General features: G+C 53.6%; 2 protein-coding genes across 18 annotated transcripts in view; one reads left to right on the top strand and one right to left on the bottom strand.

The window, feature by feature from the left end:
• Nucleotides 1-13,822, bottom strand: part of KCNAB2 (potassium voltage-gated channel subfamily A regulatory beta subunit 2) — an 84,978-nt gene extending 71,156 nt beyond the window's left edge. For 4 of the 5 annotated variants that reach the window (XM_025427351.3, XM_025427357.3, XM_049110536.1 and 1 more), the window contains exon 1: nucleotides 13,663-13,822. The gene's annotated coding sequence lies outside the window, so the exon portion shown is untranslated. The remainder of the gene's footprint in view (nucleotides 1-13,662) is intronic. The other variant, XM_049110535.1, reaches the window with a different exon arrangement.
• Nucleotides 13,823-14,067: 245 nt separating this feature from the next.
• Nucleotides 14,068-25,408, top strand: part of NPHP4 (nephrocystin 4) — a 130,589-nt gene continuing 119,248 nt past the window's right edge. For 9 of the 13 annotated variants that reach the window (XR_007410882.1, XR_007410881.1, XM_049110532.1 and 6 more), the window contains exons 1-5: nucleotides 14,069-14,218; nucleotides 15,227-15,294; nucleotides 20,764-20,835; nucleotides 21,078-21,179; nucleotides 21,595-21,768. Coding sequence is in view for 11 of the 13 variants with exons in the window: in XM_049110532.1 (XP_048966489.1) it covers nucleotides 20,809-20,835; nucleotides 21,078-21,179; nucleotides 21,595-21,768 (303 nt within the window). In the remaining 2 variants the exon portion in view is untranslated. Of the gene's footprint in view, nucleotides 14,219-15,226; nucleotides 15,295-20,763; nucleotides 20,836-21,077; nucleotides 21,180-21,594; nucleotides 21,769-25,408 lie in introns of all 13 variants that reach the window. The other 4 variants (XM_025427350.3, XM_025427349.3, XM_049110530.1 and 1 more) reach the window with 3 other exon arrangements.

Here is a 25,408-nt window from a genome sequence, read left to right as displayed (position 1 = left end):
CCAGGTGACCCACAGTCTGCTGTCACTCATGTACCCAGAGATACCGGGGAAAGGTCTGCCCTTGCACAGGCCAGATGCTCCATCCTGTTTGGGCCAGGTGGGCAGTGCTAAGCATCCCACGTGTGGAAGGCCCTGGCATCCCAGACCACCCCACCCCTGGGGCCACCTCTTGGTGCTCTAAAAAGCAGATGCCAACAGAGTAGGTGAAGACCAAGAGTCCTGGATCACCACAGGTGTGTTGGGTGGCCAGAAGGACTTGAGAACAACACAATGCCACCTAGACCCTCAGGCTTGTGTTCAGGGGAAGTGAACATCCAGCTGCAGCACATTTCAGACAGACTTAGAGAGCATCTCCCACACTTTTGGAGGGAGGCAGGGGGGTCGGTTCCTACCTCCCTGGGGATGAAGTGTGCCCAAGGGCACTTTTGCTTTCTTCCCTCTGGGCCCTGGCCATGGCCAAATTACCTGTCTCTACAGCTCTTGCTGCAGCCACTCCCAGAGGAACGGCAGGGCTGCCTCAGTGCCTCCCTCTGGGGAGCCTGCCACGATCAAGGCCACAGGCATCTCCCCACTAGGAAGGCCAAGGCCTGAGTCCCCAAGGGGCAGCCCCTCCCCCATGGCTCAAGGGGAGACAAGGGTTACACACAGCATGAGATCATAGCGTTGGGCAGGCAGTGTTTCTCCCCCATCCTGGTGTCAGGGCCAGCTGGTCTGGTCCTACAAGGGGAAGAGGTTCTTATAGATTATGAATGGGAAGCAAAGGAGATCTGTCCCTGGTGCTAGCTGTCCTGCACTGGGTGGGGGCGCAGCTTCCTGCAGCAGGACTAGAGGAGACCATTTCCCTCCTGAAACCCAAGCTCCGCCTTTTACACGGAGTAGAAAATCTGCAGGTTGTAATGGCTCACCTCTAGGATTCCCTCCTCCCTGGTGCTAGTGGGGGATCCTGGACGAGGCAGCAGTTCCTGGCCCTCCACACTCACCAGCTCCCATGGGGGCAGCCATGCAATCCTGAGGGACTCTAGGCAGCACCCGCAGGCTGCATGGAGCTGAGGGCACCCTGTGGCCACCGCAGCTTTAGCGTCTCCGGCCCCTCCCGCCCCGCAGCTGCAGCTGCAGTGATGCTGAGTACCTGGCTGGCACATCAGAGATGGAACCTCCGCATCCACTTCTGAGTGGGGTAATCAATGAACCAAGGGGCTGGCCACCCCACCCCCAGCCCCCTGTGATGGTGAGAGTGTCCTTGAAGGAGGGCCTGGCTTCCCCCCCTCGTTTTGGAACATGCACAATAAGAGAACATAAACACTGTCTCCTCTCACAAACGATCGTTATCTTAACTGAGCTGATGCAGAAAAACAGAGTTCCAGAGATGGGAAGAAAACAAGCAACCTTGCTGGTGGTTACAGCCATGATCACTCATTACCGCATCTCAGAGCCTGACTCAGCAGTCAGAGCAGCTGACACAGGAGGTAGCAGAGGTAGCCAAGCTCCACGGATGGATGGAGCTGCTCCAAGCTTCCTGGGCAGAGGGGTGGGTTTTAACTGCTTATACCCCAGGATGGGAGAAGGAGAGAGGCCAGCATCCTGGTGTTCTCACATGCCCAATTTCAGAGACAGCCTGTCCATTTGAAGTGGCCACACTGCCATCATACTGTGCTACCAAGCAGCTGGACACCTGGCCCTCCCCCAGATGTAGCTGGGGTCTCTTCCTCTCTGGAGCCCTGCATGAACCCATTCGCTGGGTGGGGGGATTCCCCATGTAGTGACCAGGCAGTGCAGCCTGCTTGCGGGGCGGTGGGTGCTGCCGTCTTGATGGCTGATGTGAGTTTCTGAAGCAACATGGGGAGTGGGGCAGGGAATGCTGGTCCTGGGCTGTGGGGATGGGAGCCCCTTACCCCTGGCCAGGCCATCCTGGGACACTCCAGCCCTCATGTCCAGCCAGGCCTCCTCCCTATGCTTAGCATGGTTGCTGGCTGTCTACAATGATCCTGTGCTGATGCACACACAGTGGGGGCCGGGTCCCTGGACTGTAGCTCTTATCTTTGCACTTTAGATGTATTTTAATAGCAACCTTGGAAGTTGGGGGGACAGATCCTGGTTCCAGTTGCAAAGGGGAAGCAGAAAGGCTGAGAAGGATGCTGGCAAAGCAGCATGTCTGACAGATCTGGGGCCCCCTGAAGTCTGTAGCACAAGCCTATCCCTGCTGGGGGGAGGCACAAGCTGGAATCCTGAAAAGAGGGTTTACCTGAGGGCCTACCATCCATCCTGCATAGATACATGGCCCTGTCTTACCTGCTCACACTGTCACCCTCAGGTGAGCTCCAGTAGGAGGGCTTGGGCTTCCTACAGGCTCTCCAGGCTGCTGAGCCACTGCTGAGCCAAGACTGGGGGGGTGGGTGGGGGTGGGGAGTAGGGGGTCTACCTTCCAAGTAGGCCAGCGGATGTGGCTGGGGTCACCCCATGCTTGAGAGCACAAAGCCCCAGTTCCAGGTGTAACTTTGACACTGCCCTCCCCCACTCCAGTGTCCTTGTGAACGCTCACTTGAGCCTACGACACCTGATGTGTAATCTTTGCCAAGGGGAAAATAAATAGCAGACTAGAAAGAGAGTCATAGAACTCTCTGGAGGGGGAAGGGGGTGGGTGTCAGTGGCAGAAACCCACTGGAGTGGGTTTCGTGCTGCACCACCTGGCTATATGTCAGAATATTAATCCCTGGCACCTATGAATATGACCTTATATGGTAAAAGGCTCCTTGCAGGGGTAGTTAAAGTAAGGACCCAGTGATGAGGTCATGCTGGATTGGAGGGGAGAGCCCTAAATCTGATGACAGGTGTCTTTATAAGAAGAGAAGATGATGCAGACAGGGAAAGAAGGGGATGTGAAGGTGCAGGCAGATGTCGACAAACCAGGGAATGCTGAGGATGACTGGCAGGACCAGAGCTGTGAGAGAGGCCTGCACAGATCAGAACCTGCAAGGGGAACCAGTCCTGCCCACACCTTGATTTCAGACTTCTAGCCTCCAGGGCTGGGAGAGAATCGATATGGCTGTTTTGAGCCATCCGGTTTGCGGTGACCTGTTCTGGTAGTGCTAGGGAACTAACAAACCCACCTAACCTTTTAAACCCTGTAATGTCAGCAGGCTGTAGGGGAGGCAGAGAATGGCCTTCTCTTGGGGGAAGAGCCCCTTTGTGGGGGTGGGGGGCTGGAGCCTTGTGTCCCCAGCTCTCGCTTAGCTCCACACCTTGGTGGGGAGGAGGAGTCTGTAGGGATATTTCTGCAGCTCTCCCTGCATTAGCATCTGTGATCAGGCTCCTGGGGTTCTCTCTGCTCTCCAGGGGACTGTAAGAATAAATAACAAATGGTTTCAAAGAGGATTACGTCCCAGCACCACATGATGGAGGCATGAAAGATTAATATCCTGCCCATGCAGCACTACACCAGCAATGTGAAAGCCAGCTTTACCCCACCACATCCATTAGAGGCTCTGCTGAATTAAAAGCCATGCAAAAGCAAGCCACCAGGCACTGCACCTTTGCAATCATAATTAACAGGAAAAATTTTTTTAAATGGAAATACTCATTGGCGGTGAGGTTACAATGGAGCTACTCCACTGAGCTGTTGCTACTTCTGGGCAAACAACTAGGGTAATACAGGTCCACAGCCCGGGACCCAGAAATCCTACTTATAAACATATTCTAAAGGCTTAAGAGAACAAGTAAACTTAGATGTACACACACTTCACTATAACTGCGAAGTCCCTAAGGAAATGACGCTTAAGTGAATGATGGAATATATCATGGTTGCTCATAGTGACCATTGCTTCGTGTGGGAAATTGCTCATGAATGAGGGATGCCCACATCTCTGTGGGCAAAAGGGAAAGCAGGCAGGTGAGGGGGGGAGGGGGTCCCTCTTCCTGACCACACTCTTCCTGCTGCAGATTCAGATTCAGTCCCCCTTTCTGGGGTATAGCGCCTGTGTGAACAAGGCAGGGAAGGCTCCAGTGGCAACATGGGAATCCCACAGGGGGTTTTGCCAGTGCTGCTCCTTATCCACGGAGCTGCAACAAGGATGGCCAGCTGGGAGCCAGGCTGCTCCTTCCTGGGGTTTCCATTAGGAGGGATCCTGATGACCCCAGCCCAGGAGTGAGGCCAGGTCTATGCATCTGCCCTGCTAATGAGGTTGGTCCGGGCCATAGGATGGTGAGTCCTCTGAGGTCATGCTCTAGCTCTGTCCTCTGGTTGCACAACCCGAGGGAAGGCAGACTGCCTGTTCACCTCCATGAAGATCATATTACCTAATCCTGGGTTGGCTGGAGGATTAAGAGTAAATGCAGGTCAGGTTTAAGTAGGGGCTTGACAAAGATCTGTGATGGAACAAATGGCAGTTCTGGTACAAACAGAGACAGTGACAACAAGCATTGCTGCTGTCATCCTCACCATTAACCCCGTCGTCATCATCACCATCACCGCCATCTTCACCCCATCATCATCATTACAATCATCACCACCATCATCATTCCCCTCATCACCACCACCATTATCTCCATCACTTACCACCATCTCCATCCCAACATCATCATCATCACCATCATTACCACCACCATCCCCATCACTCCATCCTTATCATCACCACCATCCTCATCACCACCACCACTATCATCCCCATTACCACGACCATCCCCACCCCATCATCATCACCACCATCCTTGTCATCCCCACCCCCATCATCACCAGTGTCATCATCATCATCTTCCAGCATCACATGAAGTGTCTGCTCCTTCTCACAGTGGGACAAAAGGCTTTCAGCTGTTCAGGCTTCCCCCTGGCAGCTCCCAGCTCCCCAGCAAATATGCCCATGGGACCATGGCCTTTTCTGCCTGCCACCTGGGACCACTCAATCTTAATGCCCTGGGACAGTTTCTTCAGTTAGGAGGAATTATCTCTGCGTAATTAAGTGGCTTGGCTGTATAAACATGAGCGGCATCCTGGCTGCTGGGCACTGAACCTGTGGTCTATCCAGGGAGGCTGAGGGGCTGCAGGACAGAGGCCGTCCATTTAGATGCCAGGCAGCTGGAGGCTGTGGTCACTGGCTAGTGACACTAGCCCGAGCCCGAGGACCACGTTGTCTCAGCACACTAGGCCAAGTCCCCACTGCTGCCATTTCTGGCTAGGTGTCAGGACCCAGAGGCTGTGACTGCCCTGACCTCCCTAGGGCCCTCCCTGCCTGTTGTTCAGGGTATGCCAGGATTGCTCCCTGGATCCAATGGTGGGTGAGACACTTTGGGGAGAATCCACTGGTCGGTAGCCAGCATGGGGGAGATGAAGTCAGGGAGACTGCAGTGAGGGTGGCCTTTGTCTGGCCCAAGGAGCCCAGGCTTGGTCCCATGGTTCAGCTTAAGGACCCAAAGCCCATGAGGTGGTAAGGACATTGCAGGTCAACTTTCCCAAGTAGGGCCTCTGAACATTTCCGGCAGGGAGGAATGGCAGAAGGGGGGCCCACAGAGCAGTGCTGGGCGAGGGCATGACTTCATACCTGAGCCCTGCCTCACAAAGCACTTTCGGACTCATCTGGACAGTGGTGTTCACTGCTCTCTGCAGCTGAGCCCCGACAAAGACACTGTGAGGGACTGGGACACTGAGGCTGATCTCTGACGTGTGGAGGGTGCTGGCTTCAAAGGACTGTATGCACTCAGGAGTTTGGAGTCAGGCTGGACCAGGTGAGTGGATGCCCCTGGCCCTGTCCCTTGTACTCACAAGTTCACCAATACAACGACAGGAACGTTTCCCTGGTGCAGGCTGTCTGGCTCAGGGAGTGGGTTGGGGATGCAAAATGGACATCCCCATTTTGGGGACCCCCACAATGGACAGTCTCATGCATGGACCAGGGTTCTGGGACCGTGGCATGAGGTTTGGTTTCTGCCCAGAGGATTCCCTTCTCTGACCATTCTAAGTCAGGTGGCAGTCACGCATCCTTGGGCTGTGTTTCCACACCCCTTACCCGTGTGGCAAAGGATGCCTCCAACTGGGTAAACAGGAGCTTCATGTGCCATTTCCGACGCTGCTCTGCTTTCTGGGAGAGTCCTCTATACCGGATCGTGGCTGAGAGCCTGCTTCTGGCATGTGTCTGCCTGAGGGCTCAGCTGGGGGTCGGGCGGTGACACACAGATATACCCCATCCTCACAGGCATGTGGTCAAGGAGGGACCACACACCAGTGACCATGATCACTGTAGAGTGTAGATACCTACAGGATGCCAGCATGGGGGCCCAGAGCAGCACTGCGACCCCACCCAGCTCTGCCAACAACTTGATTCTTCCCTGAGCTTGGTTCCTCCTCTCTGAAATGAGGTTGCGGGACTACAGGGCACCAGAGTGAGGGGCCTGAAGGGACTTTCCCACTGGTTGGAGAAGCAATGCCAGATGAAATGAAGCCTGGTATCTGTTCAAGTGTCTGCTCACATTGAGGCTGTTATAGAGACCAGGCAGTCTGCCTGAGGTGGGGGACAGGAGCGCTCTTGTCTCCTTGAAGGGCTGGCGGAAGGGCCCTTTGGCCTCTGATGTCTGTGCTTGCAGAGCACTGGGTGAGAGCTTGGGGCTGCACCTGCTGCCACCCCTCCTACTGCTCACATGGGCTGCTACCCAGGAACCCACACAGGCCTGCTGTGGGGCCCAGCCAGGTCCTGGGCACCCATACAGCTCAGCAGGTGGCTGGGCACCTCTGGTAGTTCCCTACTGGTTTCCATGGTTACCAGGCTGCAGGAGGGTGGGGAGAAACCCTTTTTTCTGCAACCTTCTCTGTGGCACCCTGCAGGCTTTGCCAGAATCTTCCTACCATGGGTGAGGCAGGGAGCGAGAGCCCAGCCCATCATGTGTATGTTTGGGAAGGTGGTGTAACTATGGCAGGTGGAGAAGCTCAGGGTCCCCTGAGGGACCCGCAGGGCAGGGCTGGGGGCGGCTGGTGGAACTTGGTCAGCTTCACTCTCCCCAAGACGCATGACTGACCCAGCTCAGCCCCACAGGAGACAGGAAACACCTTCTAAAGATGAGCAGCCCCTCAAGAAGTTTCCTCGCTTAGCCCAGCGTCCTTCCCCTGAGGTCACCCCAGGACCCCTTGCCATCTCTGCACTTTTTACATGCAGCTCTCCCTGCCCTGCCCGTCCTATCTCCCTCTGACACTCCTTGCAGCCCCACTGGCCTCAGGCCGGGCTTCAGCCTCACCTCTTCCTGACCACGTAGGATGCATGCCACTGCAGTGCCTGTCTGGCCTGCAGACACTTCTGTGGTTGCCCAAGTGGCAGCTACATGTTCTGAACCCCGCGTCTTCCCTGCACTGACTGTGACACCATCTGCACCTCCCCAGGGGCAGTGGAGGAATGGGTGAGTCCCCAGCACAGGCCTCACCTGCACAAAGCCAGGTCAGGGCTGGGAGCACAGGGTCTCCTATGTGCAGCCAGAGACTCTTGGGCTGCAACCTTGGGCCTGGGATGGTTGACGCATCTCATCTGAACAAACCCTTTTGTTAGGACAGTGGGTCCACATCCTGTGGGAGATGCTCTGCATGCCCTATGCCCTGGCACTCTCTCCCAAACCCATCTTTCAGGATAAAGGAAAAGCACAGTGAAGCAGCATCCCGGGCGCCTCCAAAGTGCCCTGGCTGGTCTCCAGACACCCCTCACTTCCTTTTTTCAACAGGCAGGTATAAATGGGGAGGTGTCTGCTACTTCAGGGAAGTCAAAGCATGCCTGTGGACACATAGAAAGGTAGTGATTTTTGGTTGGGATTTGCAATTCTTTTTCTGGGCATTGGGTGTTCTTTGCAGGAGGGGCAGAGATGGCTCCAGGCCTCCTGTCCCTGGTGCCTGAATACTTCCTGGCCAGGGTGACTAGAAATACCTTCTGGTTGAGAGGGAAAGGCAATACCCCCCAGGTAGGGAGAGGAAGCCATGGGCAGAGGTGGGGAGGGAGGCCATGGAGACAGGGGAGGGAGATGCCATAGGATGAGACAGAGTGACAGAGCCTGCTCCTTTGCAGGGCTCCAGCTTCCTCCATATCCCATCAGGCAAGTGCTCGGGCCATCAGCCTCACCAAACCAAACCAAACCTCGTTCCAACACTAGTAACAACAGCATCCTGCCATGCTTGTCAAGACAAGAGCATGAGGGGCGCCTGGGTGGCACAGTGGTTGAGCGTCTGCCTTTGGCTCAGGTTGTGATCCTGGGCTCCTGGGATCAAGTCCCACATCAGGGATCCCCACAGGGAGACTGCTTCTCCCCCCTCTGCCTGTGTCTCTGCCTCTCTCTCTGTCTCTCATGAATAAATAAATAATATCTTAAAAAAAAAAAAGCACAATTTGAGGTTCGAAGATGACAAAACGTTCTCAGGTAGAACGTTCCTGAGAATTGAGGAAACCCCAGCAAAGCCCTTCTCATCAGAGCCTCCACTGATCAAAGATGCCCCCAGGAAAAGCAAAGGTGGGAAGCTCCCCGATAATCAGAACAAGCAGGAAGCTCCTGGATAATCAGAAAGGGAAAGATTTTCAAGCTGGCACGACTTTCTCACAGTGGGGTCTTGGAACCCCTGGACCAGTGCTGGCCGAAGACAGAGCTTGCTGAGCTGCTCCCGGGTCCTTGGGAGACTGTGTCTGGGCACAGCTCTCCGTGGTTCTGGCTTGGCATGTAGGGGGCCACAGGACCCCCAGAGCCCCCAAAATTCCCCGCTCTGTGGTCTCACCTAGGCAGAGCTGCCAGTGGAGCTGGAGGATCAGAATCTCCTTGTCCGTGCCTTTTAGCTATGTCTGACTCTCCTCCATCTAGAAGGGGGGGGGGGGCACTATATCCAGAGAGGCCCCCACCACTATGGAGCATTCAAGATACCAAGGCTCCCAGCCAGAACTGCAGATCCTTCTGCCCCTGGCTGCACTGGACAGCTTGTGGACATCAGGGTTGGCGTTTGCTCTGCAAGATCACACAGCTGCCAAGGGAGGGCACGGGAAAGCATACTGTGTGAAGGAGAGTGGACACACTTGGAGGTGGCTCCGTAGCCCTTGGTGCCCGTGGGCCACCGCATGGGTATGCAGGTGTGCAGACAGGGGCCAGAAGGGGTGACCTGCCCTCCCGGAGGCCTGAGGTCTGGGGGGACAGGGTGATGTCCCTCCATTCACCGGGAGGCTCTTCTCTACAGACCAATGGCAACAGGCCCACCCTCCCCACCCCCGCAAAAAGCAGTTGGCTGGGCTCTCCCAGGCTGTCCCCTAAGAACAGGCATCCCATTCTGAGGAGTGCTGTGGAAGCCCATAAAGTCACTCAAAAGGGGACCTGAGTCATGGCTTGAGCTTTCTCGGGAGCCACCTGGGTTCCAGGTAGGGCGATTGTTTGGGTTCAGTCCATGATCGGAAGCGGCGGGTGAGGGGGTAGACGACACTGATTGGCACCTGCTATGAGCCAGGGATTGGCCTGATGATTTGATTCACAGTCTCATTCTGCCAATCGAGAAACGGGGGAGATGCAGAGCTAACTCCCCACCAAGGTCCACAGGCCAGAGCGGTGACAGAGACCTTGTGGATAAGAACTACTGTTTAGGGGACCCAGGAAGCTGCTCATTTACTGTGGAAACTGACCCTGGGATGGCTGGTTTGTCTTGAACGCAGCGCAGGGATCTGAGAAAAAAGACGTGCCTGGCTTTCGGCCTCCAGTTGGAACACAGACCTCAACTGCCCAGCAGCCAGGGCCTAAGATGTCCTCAGAGGAGATGCCTTAACTGAATCTGAGGTGAGGGTGTGAAGCTGAGGGAGACAGTCCCCCTCTCCGCTTCTTCCCTTGCCCCAACCCTATTTTATCTGTATCCTGCATGGCATCGAGAGCCAACACTGCAGGTGTCTGTGCTGGAGTGAGAGAGAAGTGTGTTGCCTGCAAGGAGGGAACTGAGAAAGGCAGGTGCCAGGGATGGAGGTGAGACAAGCGTTGGGGGGCTCGGTTTTGCTACGAGGGACACAAACTAGCCCCCCCACGCCTGAGGTCTCCAGGGTTATGTACCACTTATGTGGCCACTTGGCAGAGCAGGAAAGCCTCCTGAGACCCTGTCCTGCAGGGCTATGAGTTAGAAAGTCAGATGTGTGGCCGTGGGGACCCTCAGGCTGGGGGTGGGGGGACGCTGGGCCAGAGCTCATCCTGGGTATACAGAGACAGAAAGGCCAGCTCTTAGCTGAGCCCCACAGAAAGCGGCAAAGAGTAAGAAGACATGGCAGCTGTTCATATCCACCTAGCAGGGCAGCTCTCCTACCTGCCAAGGGCAGGCTGAATGGAAAGCCTCGAGCTATCCCCATGGTGGACAGTACGACCAGGCAGGTCACATTCCCACCGGGTCCAGTGCGTGTTCTCTCCCGGGGAGGCCCTGTTCTCTTTCCCTCGCCTAGAGTGGCTGAGCCAAGACACTGCTGCCAAGGACCGCCTCTTCTCACAGGGTTGCCCCCAAGAAAGGGAGGGCATGGAGTAAGTAGAGAGCTAAGTGTGCTGGGTTTCCCTTCCTGAAATAGGTGGGTTTCCATGTTTCTTGGGAGCTGGGATTGACCGCTGACTCCCCTATGCATCTGAGACCCATTTGATGTGTGTGTGTGTGTGTGTGTGTGTGTGTGTGCATTTTTGGCATTTCTGGAACTTGGTGGGACGGGGAGGTGGTTGGCACCTGTGCTTCAGTTTCTCCACCAGGCTAACCAGCCCACCTTGCAGGGTTATTTACAAGGACCCACCATGTAGAGCAAGGTTTAAAGTGCAAGCCCAGCATGAGAGACCTGAGTCTCTTTTCCCCTTTCATCTTGCTCAGTGTCTTGGCCCCCTGCCATCTCTTTGATGACATCTTTGGAAACATGGCACCCTTGCTCTGGGGACCTGCCAGGCTGGGCAGGATGGTATCACCAGAACTCTCTGTGGTTGATGGCATCCCCCACTCTCAACAGCTCTCCAGTGACTCAGACACACCCCAGGGCACTGGTTTCCTCTATGCATGTCAGCAACATCTCCAGAACCTTCCCCAAAGGCAGCCAAACCTGATGGTTGGGCACATCCACAGGATGCTGGCTTCCTCCACCTGGGAGAGCCCAAGAAGTGACCTGTGTTTCAATTAGTGGGATGCAGAGGGTCCATCTGGGATCTGCCCCTGCCCTGAATGACCTTGGAGAAGTCTTTGCCTTTGGCCTCCTGTGGACTCCTTTAGGGGGGAAGATGGCCAAGACCTTTCACCTCTATGAGGTGAGTTCCCCTGGCTGCTGGGAGAGGAGATGGAGGGAGGCACTGTGTCTCCGGCCCTCTGACACCATCAGAGACGATCTTCCTCAAATGCTGCGTAGCTGCCACTGTCCTGCCCTGTTACCCAGAGAAACCACTCTTGCTCTGGGACCTTTGGTGACATGAAGGTCACTGGGACTTCTGTCAAGGACAAAACACGTGCTGCTTTCAGCCAGACTCCCCAGAAATGAAACATGTTACACTGGTTCTAAAAAGGAGGAGGCCTTTCTTTGCCACACGCTGGGCTGTCCAGTTGCCATGGGCCCAGTACCAACAAACAGGAAAGTCTGGAGGAGGCCCCCTCCTTCTGAGCCCCTACCGGAAACTGCCAAATCAAAACTTGTACCACTTACTTCCTCCTGAATCACTTGAGGTTTAGAAGATCATTGAAAAAGTAAAGGAAAGAAAGAAAGCCAGCCCCATGGGGTGAGGCCTCTCCAGCTGTCCCATGCACAGAGCTCACTTGCCCCTCACACCCCCAGTGCCCACGGCCGGCTGTGACCCTTCCAAGGCAATAAGTGGTATCCCGTCTTTCCACACTTGTGGTGTGCAATTGCTTTTTTGCCCATTTCTTCCCACCCAGGCTCCATATCCAGACCCAAAAGGGTTTTGAGCACAACACCGGGGTTTCATATTTTTTTGACCCCTATCCCCCATGCCCTGGCTCAGTCCTGGGGTGCTGAGCAGTGTCTACCGTATCTGGCAACTGGCAGGGCAGAGAGAAACAGAAGCAGCTGGACCCAGCTTTGCACGGGATGCCTCCCTCAGGTTGCTTTCCAGGCAGGAATGCACTGTAGCCCAAACATCATCAGTGCCATTGAGGTTGGGTGTGCACCTGGCGTGTTCCAAGGGATGGATGTAATCTGGGGAGCCAATGCCCTCTGGGCCCCCACTGAGAGGGCACACGGGCAGGAGCCCAGGGACTGCAAATGAGCCTGGCTCTGCAGGTGGATGCTTTTCCAAGCAATAATCAGGAGGGCAGATGGGACTCCCCACACGCAGGTCCCCAAACCCTGCAATGTGTTAGCAGAGTGGGAGCTTGCTCTTGGCATTGGAAAGGGGGATGGCGTTTTTTGAGGGGGAGGAGAAGTTGCAGAGAAAGAAGAAATCCTGAAATGACAGACAGTGGGACAGCTGTGGCCTGAACTTGGTGTTCTTACTCCTCCGATGTGGATGTATTAATTTCCATAAATGCTAATAGCCCATTTCTCCAGGAGCTATTACTTATGTCATCTCCCCTTGGATGTGGTTCAACACAGGACAGACAAATGAAAGGGAGAAGGCAACCCTCACTGGAGGGTCCCTTGTTCCCCACCCCTGTCCCCACCAGGCAACTCAGGTCTGTTTTCTAAGGTGGCCACGGAAACAAACTGCAGGGTCAGGACCCCCAGCCTTCAGCCCCACAGCCGAGTCCTGTCATGCCAGGAAGCAAAGAAAGTTTCCAACCCCAAAAATGCTGAATCACAAAGTGAGGCTGAGCAGGAAAGTGGGGGTGGGGTGGGGAGGGAGGTGGTGGCCAGGGAGGATGGCAGGAAAGGGTGCTGAGGGGCTTCCCACCTGAAACCCCCCAGGATGCTCTAGGCCAAGCACAGTCCCCCACGGGATCCTGCAGGACAAATGCCAGGAGGAGCGGAGCCAGGGTGTGCCTGGGTAGGAGAGTGGCAAGGTGGGCAGGTACGGGGCTGCTGCCACTGCAGCAGGAAGCAGTGCTGCTGCTAGGTCTCTGCATCCTGTGGGAGCAGCAGCAGGTAGGGAGGTGTGGAGAGGAGAAAAGCTGAGGCTGGGTAAGGGGCACAGGGACCAGGCTGGGTGGGGTTTGGTGTGTAGGGAGCCTGAGGCACTGGTGCAGGAAGGCAATGCCAAGGTCCTGGGGACCTGCAAGGTGGAGGGAGAGCGTGCACGGGAAGAGAGGTAGGGGCTGGGGAGCAGAATGCATGGGAGAATGGGCACAGGGATAAGGAGCAAGAGGCAGGATGAGGCTTCAGGAGCAACAAGGAGGCGAGACGGGGAGGTCCGTGACCGGGAGCGCTCGGATGGGGCTGCGCAGAGGCCGGGAGAGGGGACGGGAAGGAGGGATGGGGGCAGGGGGAGGCGAAGCTGCGGGTAGGTGAGGTGGCAGAGGTGGGGAGGGATGCTCCGGGACGAGGGGAGGCGCGAAGTTTGGGGCAGGGGTCGGGGATGGGAGCCGAAAGGTCGGGCTGGATGGGGGAAGGGAGATGATGGAGAAGGAGGTGAGCCCGCCGGAGAGGAGGTGAGGACGGAGGCGGGCGCGGGGACGCGCCGTGGGAGAAGAGATGGAGAATCGGCGCGGGCCTGGCGGGCGCCCGCCGCCGCTCTCCCGGCGCACGGCAGTGGACGGCGCGGCCCGCCGGGGTCCCCCGCACTCACCTGGGGGCTCCAGCTCCGAATCCTGTAGCCCCGCTCCGGATCTTCCTTCCCGCCCTGCCCCGGCGACTTTAGCGCCCCCGAATCCCGCTCGCTCGGCCAGGTTCCTCCTGCAGCATCTTCACCTCGTGGGACGCCCGGGGCCACGCCTCCACTGGCTTCTCATTGGTTGGCCTTCACGCCAGTCATGTTCCAATTGGCTGAGGGGGTCGCCGGCCATGCAAATCAGGACGGGCCCGCCGGCGCGCCGATTGGCTGGCGCTGCCGGAGCGTAGCCCCGGGACTGGCGCTCCGATTGGTCCCGCGGCCCTGCCAACGACGCCGACGCGGGGCGGGCTCCCGGCCTGGGCGCGCGGCGCGCCGCCTGCCGACGCTCCTCTCGCGGTGGCGGCGGCCCGGCGATCCCCGGCGCTCGCTGCCCGCTAGGCCTGCGCTCCGGCGGGCTCCGGCGGGCTCCGGCGGGCCTGCCAGCCTCAGGCTCTGGGGTCGCCGTGGGGGCTCGTCTGCTAGAGCGAGGGCCTCGGGGCGGGGGCGCGGCCGCGTCTGGCCCGTCTCCTAGGTAACGCGGCGCGCGGCGGGCGGAACCACGCCGGCGGGCACGGGGGGGGCGGGGGGTTGGTCGTGACCTGGAGCGCGGGGGGCGGTCGGGCGGGCTCCCCCGGGGCCCGGGGTTGGAGTGCTCCGGGCGTTCTCCGCGGGGACCAGGTGCTCGCTTGGGTGGCCTCCCACCCCGCGTTGACACCTGGCGCGGCCCGGGGTTCCCGTGGGCGTCGGGGGCACCCTGGGGCTCATCCTGCGCCCTCTGCCCTTGACCCTGCGCCCCTCTGCAGCCGCTGGGCTTCAGACGCGCGGGAGGCGCTTGACCCGGACTTGTGCTGAGACCCTGACGTCGGCCCTCTGCGCTCGAGGTCCCGCCCGAGGTCCCGCTGCCCTTCCCGGCCGGACCTCAGTGGGGGACCCCTGCAGGGGGTCTGTGCCCAGTGCCCATCCTTGGCCGGAGCCCAGTGGGGGATCCCTGCATGGAGCCTGTGCCCGGCCTGCGCCCTTTCCCCGGCGGGACCCCACTTGGGGCCCCTGCTTGGAGTCTGGGCCTGGGTTGCGCCCCTTCCGGGCCTGGTGTGTGTCCCCTGCTGGCTCAGCCCAGAGCCACCGCCCAGTGGAGAGTGCGAGACTGCCTGGATCTCGCAGGAGGACTGTCTGCCCTGCTGGCCCTGCAGCCGCTCCTGCCTTTCCCTCCACTGCCCATCTCCCTGACTTCCTGACCCACTCAGAGCTGGCCACCTGGGCCCTTCCTGCAGCCCCAGTGCTTGCTCTCCTGCGTACTCCATCCCACTCAGAGGCCCTACCTGTGCACGTATGTCCAGGGCCTGCCTCTATAGCAGACTGCTGCATTCTCAGACAGCCCTGTCTTGGGCTGCTGTGTCGCGTGATGATGGATAATGGGCTCCACTTCCAACCCAGTCTCCGTCCCTGTCAACTGCATGCTCCACAGCTCTGTGGTTTTCATAGATCACACCATGTCTTCCTTGTGTGCTAACTTATCTCCTGTCTTTCCGCCTCACACCAGATCCATTCCCTGAGGGCAGGGAGCTTGTCTGCTATGTTGAGGATGGTTTCTCCAGGCCCTGGCACCTGGTAGGTGTGCAAAGAAGATTGCTTGGGCGGGGGGGGGGGGCAGAAAACTCTAGGCAGTGCTTGATTAGACTGCCACTTACTCCCAGGTAAGTTCCCAAAGCTTTTCGGTCTCAGGCATCCCAGATCTTGTTCACTTCTTGGAAGGAAACATCCCCCTGCCTGCACAGCTGCTCCTGCCCCCCTCTTTCTCTGGTGTTCCACTGTTGTTGAGATTTTATCCCAGCTTGCTTCTTCAGCGCCGGGATTTCCTCTTCTCTCTGCCCCGCATCCTCCCAAAAAGGAGACTGAATTATGCTTGTCTTCTGTGTGCTGCTCACACTCGAACCCTTGTCTTTTCCCCACTGGATTTTTAGATTCTTAAAGACCTGGCCTTTGGCATTGTTCACCATTGCACACAGTGGAACAGAAGAGGTGTGCAGAGCAGAGCCCTCTGGGAGACCTCACAGTCCCCTCTCATCCTGTAGGTGGGAGCAGATTCAGGGAGGGCAGGAGACTTCCCTGAAGTCTGAGGAGAGTGGGGCTTAGCCTGGGTGCTCCAGCCAGTGTCATGCTGTAGGCTCCGGAGCCTCTCCTGGCTTTGAGCCTGGTCATGAGCAGCCATGTGGCTTTGGCCTGGCTGTTTAGCCTTAGTCTCCTTGTCCTCGTCTGTGATACTTATCTGCACATTTGTTGGACTAATACACATGAATGGGTCTGTGAGTGCCCACCCAGCTCGCAGCAGGCTCTCTGTGGGAGCTGGTGTGTTTTCTCATGTTGTTTCTCCCCTGGAGAGCCCTTTGTGTTGGGCATGGGGCCTCACTGTTTTCTCCCTGTTCATCTAGCCCTACAGGCCTTCTGCTCTCTCTCTGTAGCAGTCTTAGCTCCTTCACAGCATAATTTAATTATTTACGTAGTCATCAAAAGATTTTCACTGAGGATCTAGCCCTGACCTGGCTGAGCTCATTCTCGCAGGACAACAGAAATGGGGAGCCTGAGCAATTGTGGTGACTTTCTGTGACAGGATCCTAGGGGGCATGGTGTCCTGGAGGAATTGGAGCAGGGGCCGAGCGGGGGCACAGTGGCCACAGAGAGGACAGAGTGTTAGGTGGGGGTTGGGAGGTTGGGAGGGAATTGCTCTGTGCCCACTAGGTCTCCCACTCCCAGGAGCCTATGTGGCGGGTGCCCTCTTCTCTATCGCCCACTCAGACTGTTGCTACCCGCCTCCATCTGCCTGGCTCACTGTTTTGGTTGGGTGACTGTCCCATTCAGAGTGGAGGCCTATCTTCCCAGCGTGCATCCTATGGGGACTGGGTACAGCCTGGGGCAGTCCTGTGGACATGCTTCCTCTGCTAGGTGGACTAGAACAGGAGCGTCCTTCAGCATCTGCTGGCCAAGTGTGGTAGCCAGGGGGTGGGGAGGTAGGTGCTGGCTCAGGAATCTGGGCCCAATGAGCAAAGTCTGGAAGGGCCTGCAAAAGAGACCCAGTCCTGGAGCCGGGGAAACAGTGCGGGCCTTGCACAGAGGCCCCTTTCAGAGGTGATGCTTGGCTACGGTGCTCCCTAGGCAGGGGGACTTCCTGACAGGGACTTTCAATCCGTAGTGACACTCACTTTGTATGAATTAACACCCCCCCTTTTTTTTTTTTAATGAAAGTCAATGAGAAAACATTTCTTTTAAAAATTTCTCTTTAAAATTTTTTTAAATTTTAAAAAAAAATTTATTTATGATAGTCACACACACACACAGAGAGAGAGAGAGGCAGAGACATAGGCAGAGGGAGAAGCAGCCTCCATGCACCAGGTGCCCGATGTGGGACTCGATCCCGGATCTCCAGGATCGCGCCCTGGGCCAAAGGCAGGCGCTAAACCGCTGCGCCACCCAGGGATCCCAAAAATTTCTCTTTAAAAAATGCTTGGGAGTCAATTTTATTGAGACTTTGATTTTATGAAAATTTGTTGAGTTCAGATGGTGAGCCAGGTACCAAGGACACAACAAAATAGATCCCCTCGTGCAAGTGATTGGCCAGCAGGCAGACCCTCACAGGACAGGTGGCGAGTGCTGCAACCATGGGAAGCACAGGGGCCAGGTGGGCCCAGTCACTGGCCCCCAGGGCCTCCAAGAAGCTCTCCTGGGCATGTGGCCCTCCTGCTGGGTATCAGGCCTCTGCTGCTTACTAGTGGTAGACACCTGTGTGAGTGCCTGTGGCTTTTGTAATGATACCACAATCTGGGCAGCTTGAGACAACACAGTTACCCTCTTCCAGGTCTGGAGGTCAGAGGTCCAAATTCAATATCACTGGGCTCAGATCAAGGTGTGGGCAGGGCTGTGTTCCTTATGAAAGCTCCAGGGGAGAAGCCTTCCTTGCCTTTTCTAGCTGGTCATTGGCCTGTGACCCCTCCCTCCCTCCCTTCTCTGTCTGTTTCGTGGTCACTCGACCTGTTCTGTGACCCTCCTGCCTCCCTCTTCTGAGGATCCTTGTGACTACATCAGGCCCACCTGTGTCATCCAGGTGGATCTAGGTGGCTCCTGTCATCCATTCCCCTCCTTAAGACCCTTCACTTAATCACACTCCCAGAGTCCCTTTTGCCATGCGAAGTCCCATATTCACAGATCCTGGGGACGAGGACCGGGACTTCTTTGGGGGCCATTTAGCCACCAGGGAAAGCCTCCATGGGCTTTTCTTGGCTGCTACACCTCGGCTGCTATGGGAGTGGGGGCTGCCTTCCATCAGGCTCTCTCCCCCTAGGGGTCTGGGCTCTGTGGGCAGGACACCCTTTGACCTCAGGCTCTCCCTGAAGTGGCAGGGTAGCCCCTGGGATTCAGGCTGGCCCAGCAGCTCCTGCCCTCTCAGCAGAGACAGCCTCTTCAGAGGGAACCGCGGCTGGAGTCCTGGGGGAGATGATGATTGGCACAGTGTGGGTCACGTGTTCATCTTGAGCCCATCACTACAGTGCTCTGCCTAGATTTGTGGACAGCCTTCCCACACTGGATTGTAGGGTCATTCCTTAAAACAAGGGGATACTGAGCAGACGTAACTGCTCAGAACAGAAAACGCAATGCATGTGTGCCTCACTGCTCACATGGTGACAGTCTAGATCTGGATGCTGCACTGCATGCCTGCCTGCAGGGGCTGTGGGGTGTGGGTGCTGGGCCTTTGTGCCTGGGCATGCTGGGTGTGGGAGAGCTTTTCACGCCAGCCATGTCCGTGCTCTGGGGGATCCTCTCCGCTCCCCACACAGCCTGCAAAGGTGGAGGGTGGCCTGGCTGTACAAAGCCCTCATCTTTTGGGTCCTGTTAGAATAGCCTTTCTCACACTTTGTGGTCTCGTACCTTTTACCCTTTAAAAAATTGCCGAGGACTCCAGAGACCTTTTGTTTACTTTAATTATTATGTCTACCAGCTTTAACTGTATTGGAAATGAAAACTGAGAGATGTTAGCAATGTTATTGCTCATGTAGAGATAACAATAGACCTGTTACATGTTAGCATAAAATGTATTTTTTATGAAAACCAGCTGTTTTCCAGAATAAAAAAATTAGCAGGAAAAGGGGTGGTTTTGCATTTTTGCACATTTCTGTAATGTCTGGCTTAATGGACAGCTGGGTCTCATATAGGCTTCTTTCTTTTTGTTTTTAAGATTTATTTATTTGAGAGCACTCACAATGGGAGGGGCAGAGGGAGAGGAAGAGGGAGATACTCTCAAGCAGATTCCCCACTGAGTGCAACCCTGAGATTGTGACCTAAGCTGAAATCAAGAGTCTGATACTCATCTAAGCCATCCAGGCGCCCTTAGGCTTCTGTTTTTAACCTGTTGAGCAAAGTTGTTTTGGTTGAAGTATTTGAAAGAAACAGCCTCATGCGAAGAAGGGAGCAGAGTCTCAGGTAATTGTGGCATTCTCCTTTGATTCTTCATCCAAATGCAACGCCAGCGCCACTGCGAGTGGTAGTTTCTTAAAAGTTTGTTGCAGTGTGGAGTTTGGCACCCTGCCAGTGAAGTTTGCGTGCTCCGGTACTTTAAAGTCCTTTGGTCTGTCCTGCACTTTTTTTTTTTTTTTAAAGATTTTATTTATTTATTCATAGACACACAGAGGGAGGCAGAGACACAGGGAGAGGGAGAAGCAGGCTCCACTCAGGGAACCCGATGTGGGACTCGATTCCGGGTCTCCAGGATCACACCCCAGGCTGCAGGCGGCGCCAAACCGCTGCACCACCAGGGCTGCCCTGTCCTGCACTGTGGATGGATCTTTTACTCATGCAGGCTTTTTTATATCATGATGCACTGCTCACTTGGAGAACACTGCTTCTAAGGTATGCTGATCTTCCAAATAGTGTGCATTTAATCGTAGTTTCAGAAGATCACTTTTGTCACAGTCACCATCCATCTTGTCAAGCACGTCTTTAAGGAGGAGGAAGCTGTCAGAATCACAGTGGAGGATACAGATTTTCCCAATTCTGATTTTTGCCTGAAAGCCCAATTCTTATTACCAGTTTTCCTTGAAAGTGACAGACTCATTTAGTTCACGTTTGAGAGACTGCAAAGTGCCCGAGTTTGAGTAAGCTCAGTCTGTCTCTCAGCTACTCTTTTAGTAAAGATGGTATTGCCAGGGGTACCTGGGTGGCTCAGTCAAGTGTCTGCCTTTGGCTCAGGTCATGATTCCAGGGTCCTGGGATTGAGTCCTGAATCGGACTCCCTGCTCTGTGGGGCGTCTGCTTCTTTCTCTGCCCCTTCCCTTGCTCATGCTCTCTCTCTCTCTCTCTTTCTCAAATAAAATCTTAAAAAAAAAAAAAAAAAAAAAAAAAAAAAAAGATAGCATCACCAGACAACAGGAGCAGTGGGTCCTGAGTGTGCCACAGAGGCTCACAGCAGCCTCACCCTGAGATGACCAGTACCCTTCATTTTGCAGCAGCAATGCTTGCTGTGTCTTTCCCTTCTCTTTTTTTCTTTTCTTTCTTTTTTTTTTTTATAAGTTTATTTATTCATAGAGACACAGCTAGAGAGAGAGGCAGAGACACAGGCAGAGGGAGAAGCAGGCTCCATGCAGAGAGCCCGACGTGGGACTTGATCCCGGGGCTCCAGGATCACGCCCTGGGCTGCAGGCGGCGCTAAACCACTGCGCCACCAGGGCTACCCTGTCTTTCCCTTCTCATCACAGAGTATTAAAAATGCCAGTCTCAAGGATCAAGATGTAATAAAATTCATAGTTTTTGCAGCTTCACTGGGGACTCTGCCCTTGCTGTGAGTGGTGAAGAATGCACGACGGCCAGAGGTTTGCCTCGGTGCACTGAGGCCAGTGTGCCCACTCTTCCCTTTGCTTCATCAGCCCAAACATCGACACGGTGAAAAAGGCAAATAACATCTGAATATTATGAAAATAGCTTTGACATTGAGCTTTTGACAACTCCGGGGAACCGCAGAGTCTGGGGAACCCATTTAAAGTACCTCTGTTTTAGGAGACCAAATCTGCTGCCTTATCTTGCTTGTCATTTTAGTGTGCAGAATTCAGCCTCCTATCAAAGCCAAGATCTTAAGATTGTATGTCAGCCGAAAAGAGGCTAGAGAAGGTACAGATCTCTATCTGGTGGGAAGGTGGATGATGTCCTCAGTGAGCCAGGTCACCAAAAAGCCCATAACACTCAAAATCTGTTCCAAACCAGCTTTGGCAACGAGAGACTGTATTAATGTAGCTGAGCAGTCCTGGGGTGCTTTAGGGTCTCCTCAGGCCAGGGCTCTAACTGTGACACCTAGATCCACTGACCCTTGCTTGTGCTTTTGCTCTGCTTGCTTTTTTCATGTGTGTCTCAAGGAAGCTGCTCCCACGGTGGTTCCGGACAGCTTCATACTGATGACCTCTCTTTCGAGGGCTGCAGAAGAGTATTCCCTTCCCTCAGCAGAGCCAGCAGAAACTGTGAGATTTGCATCTCCTTGGCTCTGATTGGGTCATGCTTCCTAGTCCCTTCCAAGATAGCCCCAGTCCCCAAGGCCTGGCACTGTCATGTAGTGCTCAACCTCTGCAGCTGTACAAAGCAGCCCTGCATATACCTATTTCTGCACTAGTCACTGAGGCCAGCATGGTCATGCTGTAGTTGGCTCCTGAAAGCAGGGGTAGAGAGATGATCTGGAGCAAGATGGGTGTGTTTACCAGGGGAAGGTGGCACAGATACCAGTGTGCTGCACTGGGGATGCAGGGGAGGAATTGCAAAGTGTGGGTTTTGGGGATGGTGGTTCCTCTGGGATGCAAGGGGAGGTAGGAAACTTTCAGAATTGCTCTGTGCACTATGGCCTTCGTAACTCCTTTATTTATTTGAACACAAATTGTGCAGGTAATCCTAGAGGCCGAAGTGACCCTCGGGACTGGCAGAATGAATGACTGGCTCAGGATTTTTGACCAAAACGTGCTGGTCCCTCCCCACCCACAGAGAGCACGCCAGCTTTTAAAGGAATCAACAGCATTTCAGTGTGTCCTGAAGTGGCTTGACGGGCCACTAATTAAGCAGGTATAGAAATTTGCTATTTATTTTCCTATATATGTTGCTCCTGCTCTCAGCTGAGAGGGTATTGATTTTCACTTATTTATTTGAGTCTTACCACCATACCCATTACCTTGGCCCTTGGCATTATTTGGAGGCAAAGTGGCTCATCAGCAAAGAGAACACATGCGTGATTCAGCAACTCGGTCAGCACTTTTGACACTGGGTGAAGGTTTCTTTCTGCCCACAGTGAGGCCATTTTAAAATCCAGGTAATATGATTTCCTGCATTATTTCTGAGCTGGGTGGTTTGCAGGAGGTGGGCTCATGCACGACTCAAGCAGCCTGCTTGCAGCCTGGCAGTTAGAACCACAAGGGCAGACAGAGCTCTGGCTGAAGCTGTGTGCCTGGATGTGCCATAGCGTCCTGCACACTCAGGCCCTTGCTCTGTGGCTCTGGCTTCATCTGTGTCCTTCAGGGGCAGGAAAACTGGCTAGAGAAGCTGGTACTTCTGCGCTGCCCACAGAGTACCCATGTAATTGGATGGTTCTAGTGAGACCCAGTGGGACACCCAGTGGGACGCATGAGAAGGATCCAGACCTGCCAGTGTGAACATGTGACTTTCGTAGGGTTTGGCTTGGCAAGGCTATGTTCTCCTCTGCAGATAGCCAAGTGATTCTCCATGTATTTAGTTGTTGGGGGCCTGGATCTGTAAGAGCTCACTTCTTTGATATCACTCACACCCTACAGCATTCGCTTGTAAGCCCTCTGATCCAGCGACTGCTGTGTGTGGCCACTGTGCTTGCCCCATGGTGGCTGCTGCTCTTCCAGCCTTACTAGTAGCCCAACACTTTCCTGTTCCAGTTGGCCTGCTCCTTGCAGCAGCCCTCTGAAGTGGGGTCCGTTGCTACTGGATTTCACAGAGCGGGAAACAGCCTGAGGGGACTGCAGCCGGGTGCGTGGGGTGCCCCAATCCAGGTGGCCAGCTGGGCTCCTGCCTGGTCACCCAGCGCCAGTGACTTCCACCTAATAGGAGCTCACAGAGTAGTGGACAGTGCTGTCCTCTCTCTTAGGAATTTTAGGAAGGAAATTTTATTTATTTTCCTATTTTATTTTGTTTATTTGTATTTACTTTTGAAAAGGTAATTATCAGTGTTCAGAATTCACTAGGGTACGTGAGGAGAGTGTATAATTACACAGAATCCCTAAGGCAGCAGTGTCCCACCCTAGACTCAGCTAGTGTGACCTGCTTTTTTGTGTAACTTTCTGGAAACTCTAAGCAAACACAGCAGGTAAATATACCTGTATTATTTTGCTTAAAAAATATTCTTAGTAATATGTCCTATAGATTGTTCATGTCATTACATGAACAATCTCTCTTAAGACAACATAGTATTTCTCTGGATGAACCTGCCTGTATTTATCCAGACCTTTATTGATGAACATGTAGATTTTTTCTCAGTCATTTGCAATACAGACACAGCTACAGTGATTAACTTCATTTACACATATGTACATATATGTCTGTGGAATACTTCCTCCAAATGGAGTTCCTGACTCAGAGTTATGTGTTTCAAATTGTTGTTAAGACCATTTATAGGTTGCTTATAAAAAAACACACTTTAAGCAGAAAGAAATGAACTGTACCTATGAAAGTTAAAGGATGGAGAAAATACAGGCCATGTAGACCTTGTAAGAAGCCTTTGTGCTGTGATGTCAGACAGTCAGTTTCAAGGTGAGGAGTACTACCAGAGATGAAGGGGCATTTCATAATGATGCAGTCAGGAAGATAGGACAGTTCTAAATGTGCATGTACCTCTGTTGAGACCTGTGAGACCACCCCCCAGACTCAGTGATTCCTTGGGAAGACTTCACATGTGTCAGCATATAATCAGCCTCATAGAAAAGGTTTACTGCAGTGAAAGGATATAGAGTAAGATCAGCAATAGGAAAGGCATATGGGGGAAAGTGTAGGGGGGCTAGGCATGTGCTTCAAGGGTCCTCACAGGACACATTCAGTTCCCTCGGTAATGAGTCATGACAACACGTATGAAATGTTCCCAGCAAGGAAGCTTGTTAGACACTCAGTGGCCACAGTGTTTGAGGACTGGTCAGGCGGGTATCCTCTGCCTAGCATGTTTCCAGATTCCACACTCCCAGCAAGAAAGGAGGTGTTTAGTGTAAACCACTGTATACAGTTTAGGCACAGGGTGCCGTTGTCAGTATCGTGATGGGAACCCTCCTGAATGCTAAGTGCCCAGCCTCCATCCAAGGGCCAGCCTCCTATACTGGCTTTTTTTTTTTTTTTTAAGAGATTTTATTTATTTATTTATCTGAGAGAGAGCAAGTGTGAGTGGAGGGGGGAGGGGTAGAGGAAGAAGGAGAAGCCGAGTCTCCACTGAGCAGGGAGTCCAATGCGGCTCTTGATCCCAGGACGCTGAGATCATGACCTAAGCTGATGGCAGACACTTAACCAATTGAGCCACCCAGGTGCCCCTATACTGGCCTTTCAAAGCACAATAGTTTGGCAATAGTTTGGCTTGTAATGGTTGGGCAAGCTGTGATTGCGCCTTTGTGCACAGCACCCAGCGACACAGCTTCCAAACACGTGAATCAAAATTGTGTAGGACTAAAGGGAGCTCCATTCATATTCACCATCACAATTGGAGACTTTTAGCCCTCCTCTCTCAATAATTGATAGAACAAATGAACCAGAACACTCATAAGGATTTGGAAGATTGAAACACCATCCACCACTCTGACCTGACTGTCATTTCTAAAACACTATAACCAACAAATAGAATACGCGTTTTTCTCAAGTGCATGTGGGACATTCACCAAGATAGACCATATGCTGGGCCATGAAAATAAGTCTCAATGGATTTAAAAGGATTGGAATTTATAAAGAGTATATATATGTTCACTGACTTGTATGATGTTAAATTAGAAATGAACAAGAAGATACCTAGAAAATCCTCAAACAGCAGGAAATTAAACAGCATACTAACAACTAATCCTTGGGTCAAAGAAGGATTCATAGGGAAATTAGAAAATAATTTGAACTGAGTAATGGAAGAACAGACCAAAATTTATGGGGTGTGAGTAGTTTAGTCCTTGTAGGGAAATTTACATCTTTATATGACTATGTAAGAGGAGAAGAAAGTTATAAATTCGATGACCTCTATGTCCTCTTTAAGCATCACATGAGAAGAACAAGTTAAACCCAAAGAGAATAGAAGAAGAAAATGGTAGATTTCTGCTCATTTAGCAGAAATCAGTAAAGAAAGGGCAAATAATAGAGAAAATCAGCAAAGCCAGAAGTTGGTTCTTTGAAAAGATGAATAAGATTGATAAACTCCTACAAGACTGATCATGAAAAAAGAGCAAGAAAACACACAGATTGCCAATATTAGGAAGGAAAGAAGGAGCATTGCTATATATCCTACAGATGTTAAAAAGTCGAGGGATATGAATAACTTGTGTGCCAACAAATTTGATAACTTAATTGAGATAGACACATTTCTTGAAAAGCTCGACTTGCCAAAAGTGACACTAAAAGAAATAGAAAATATAAAAAGTCCTATATTTGTTGAATAAATGAATTCATAATTAAACAGCTTCCTACAAAGAAACTCCAGACTTTGATGACTTCATTGTTGGATTTTATA

The sequence above is a fragment of the Canis lupus genome, chromosome 5 (genome assembly GCF_003254725.2).
Source record: "Canis lupus dingo isolate Sandy chromosome 5, ASM325472v2, whole genome shotgun sequence".
NCBI lineage: Eukaryota > Metazoa > Chordata > Mammalia > Carnivora > Canidae > Canis > Canis lupus.
Note: the sequence above shows the minus strand (reverse complement) of the source record. Positions and strands in the feature narration are given on the sequence as shown.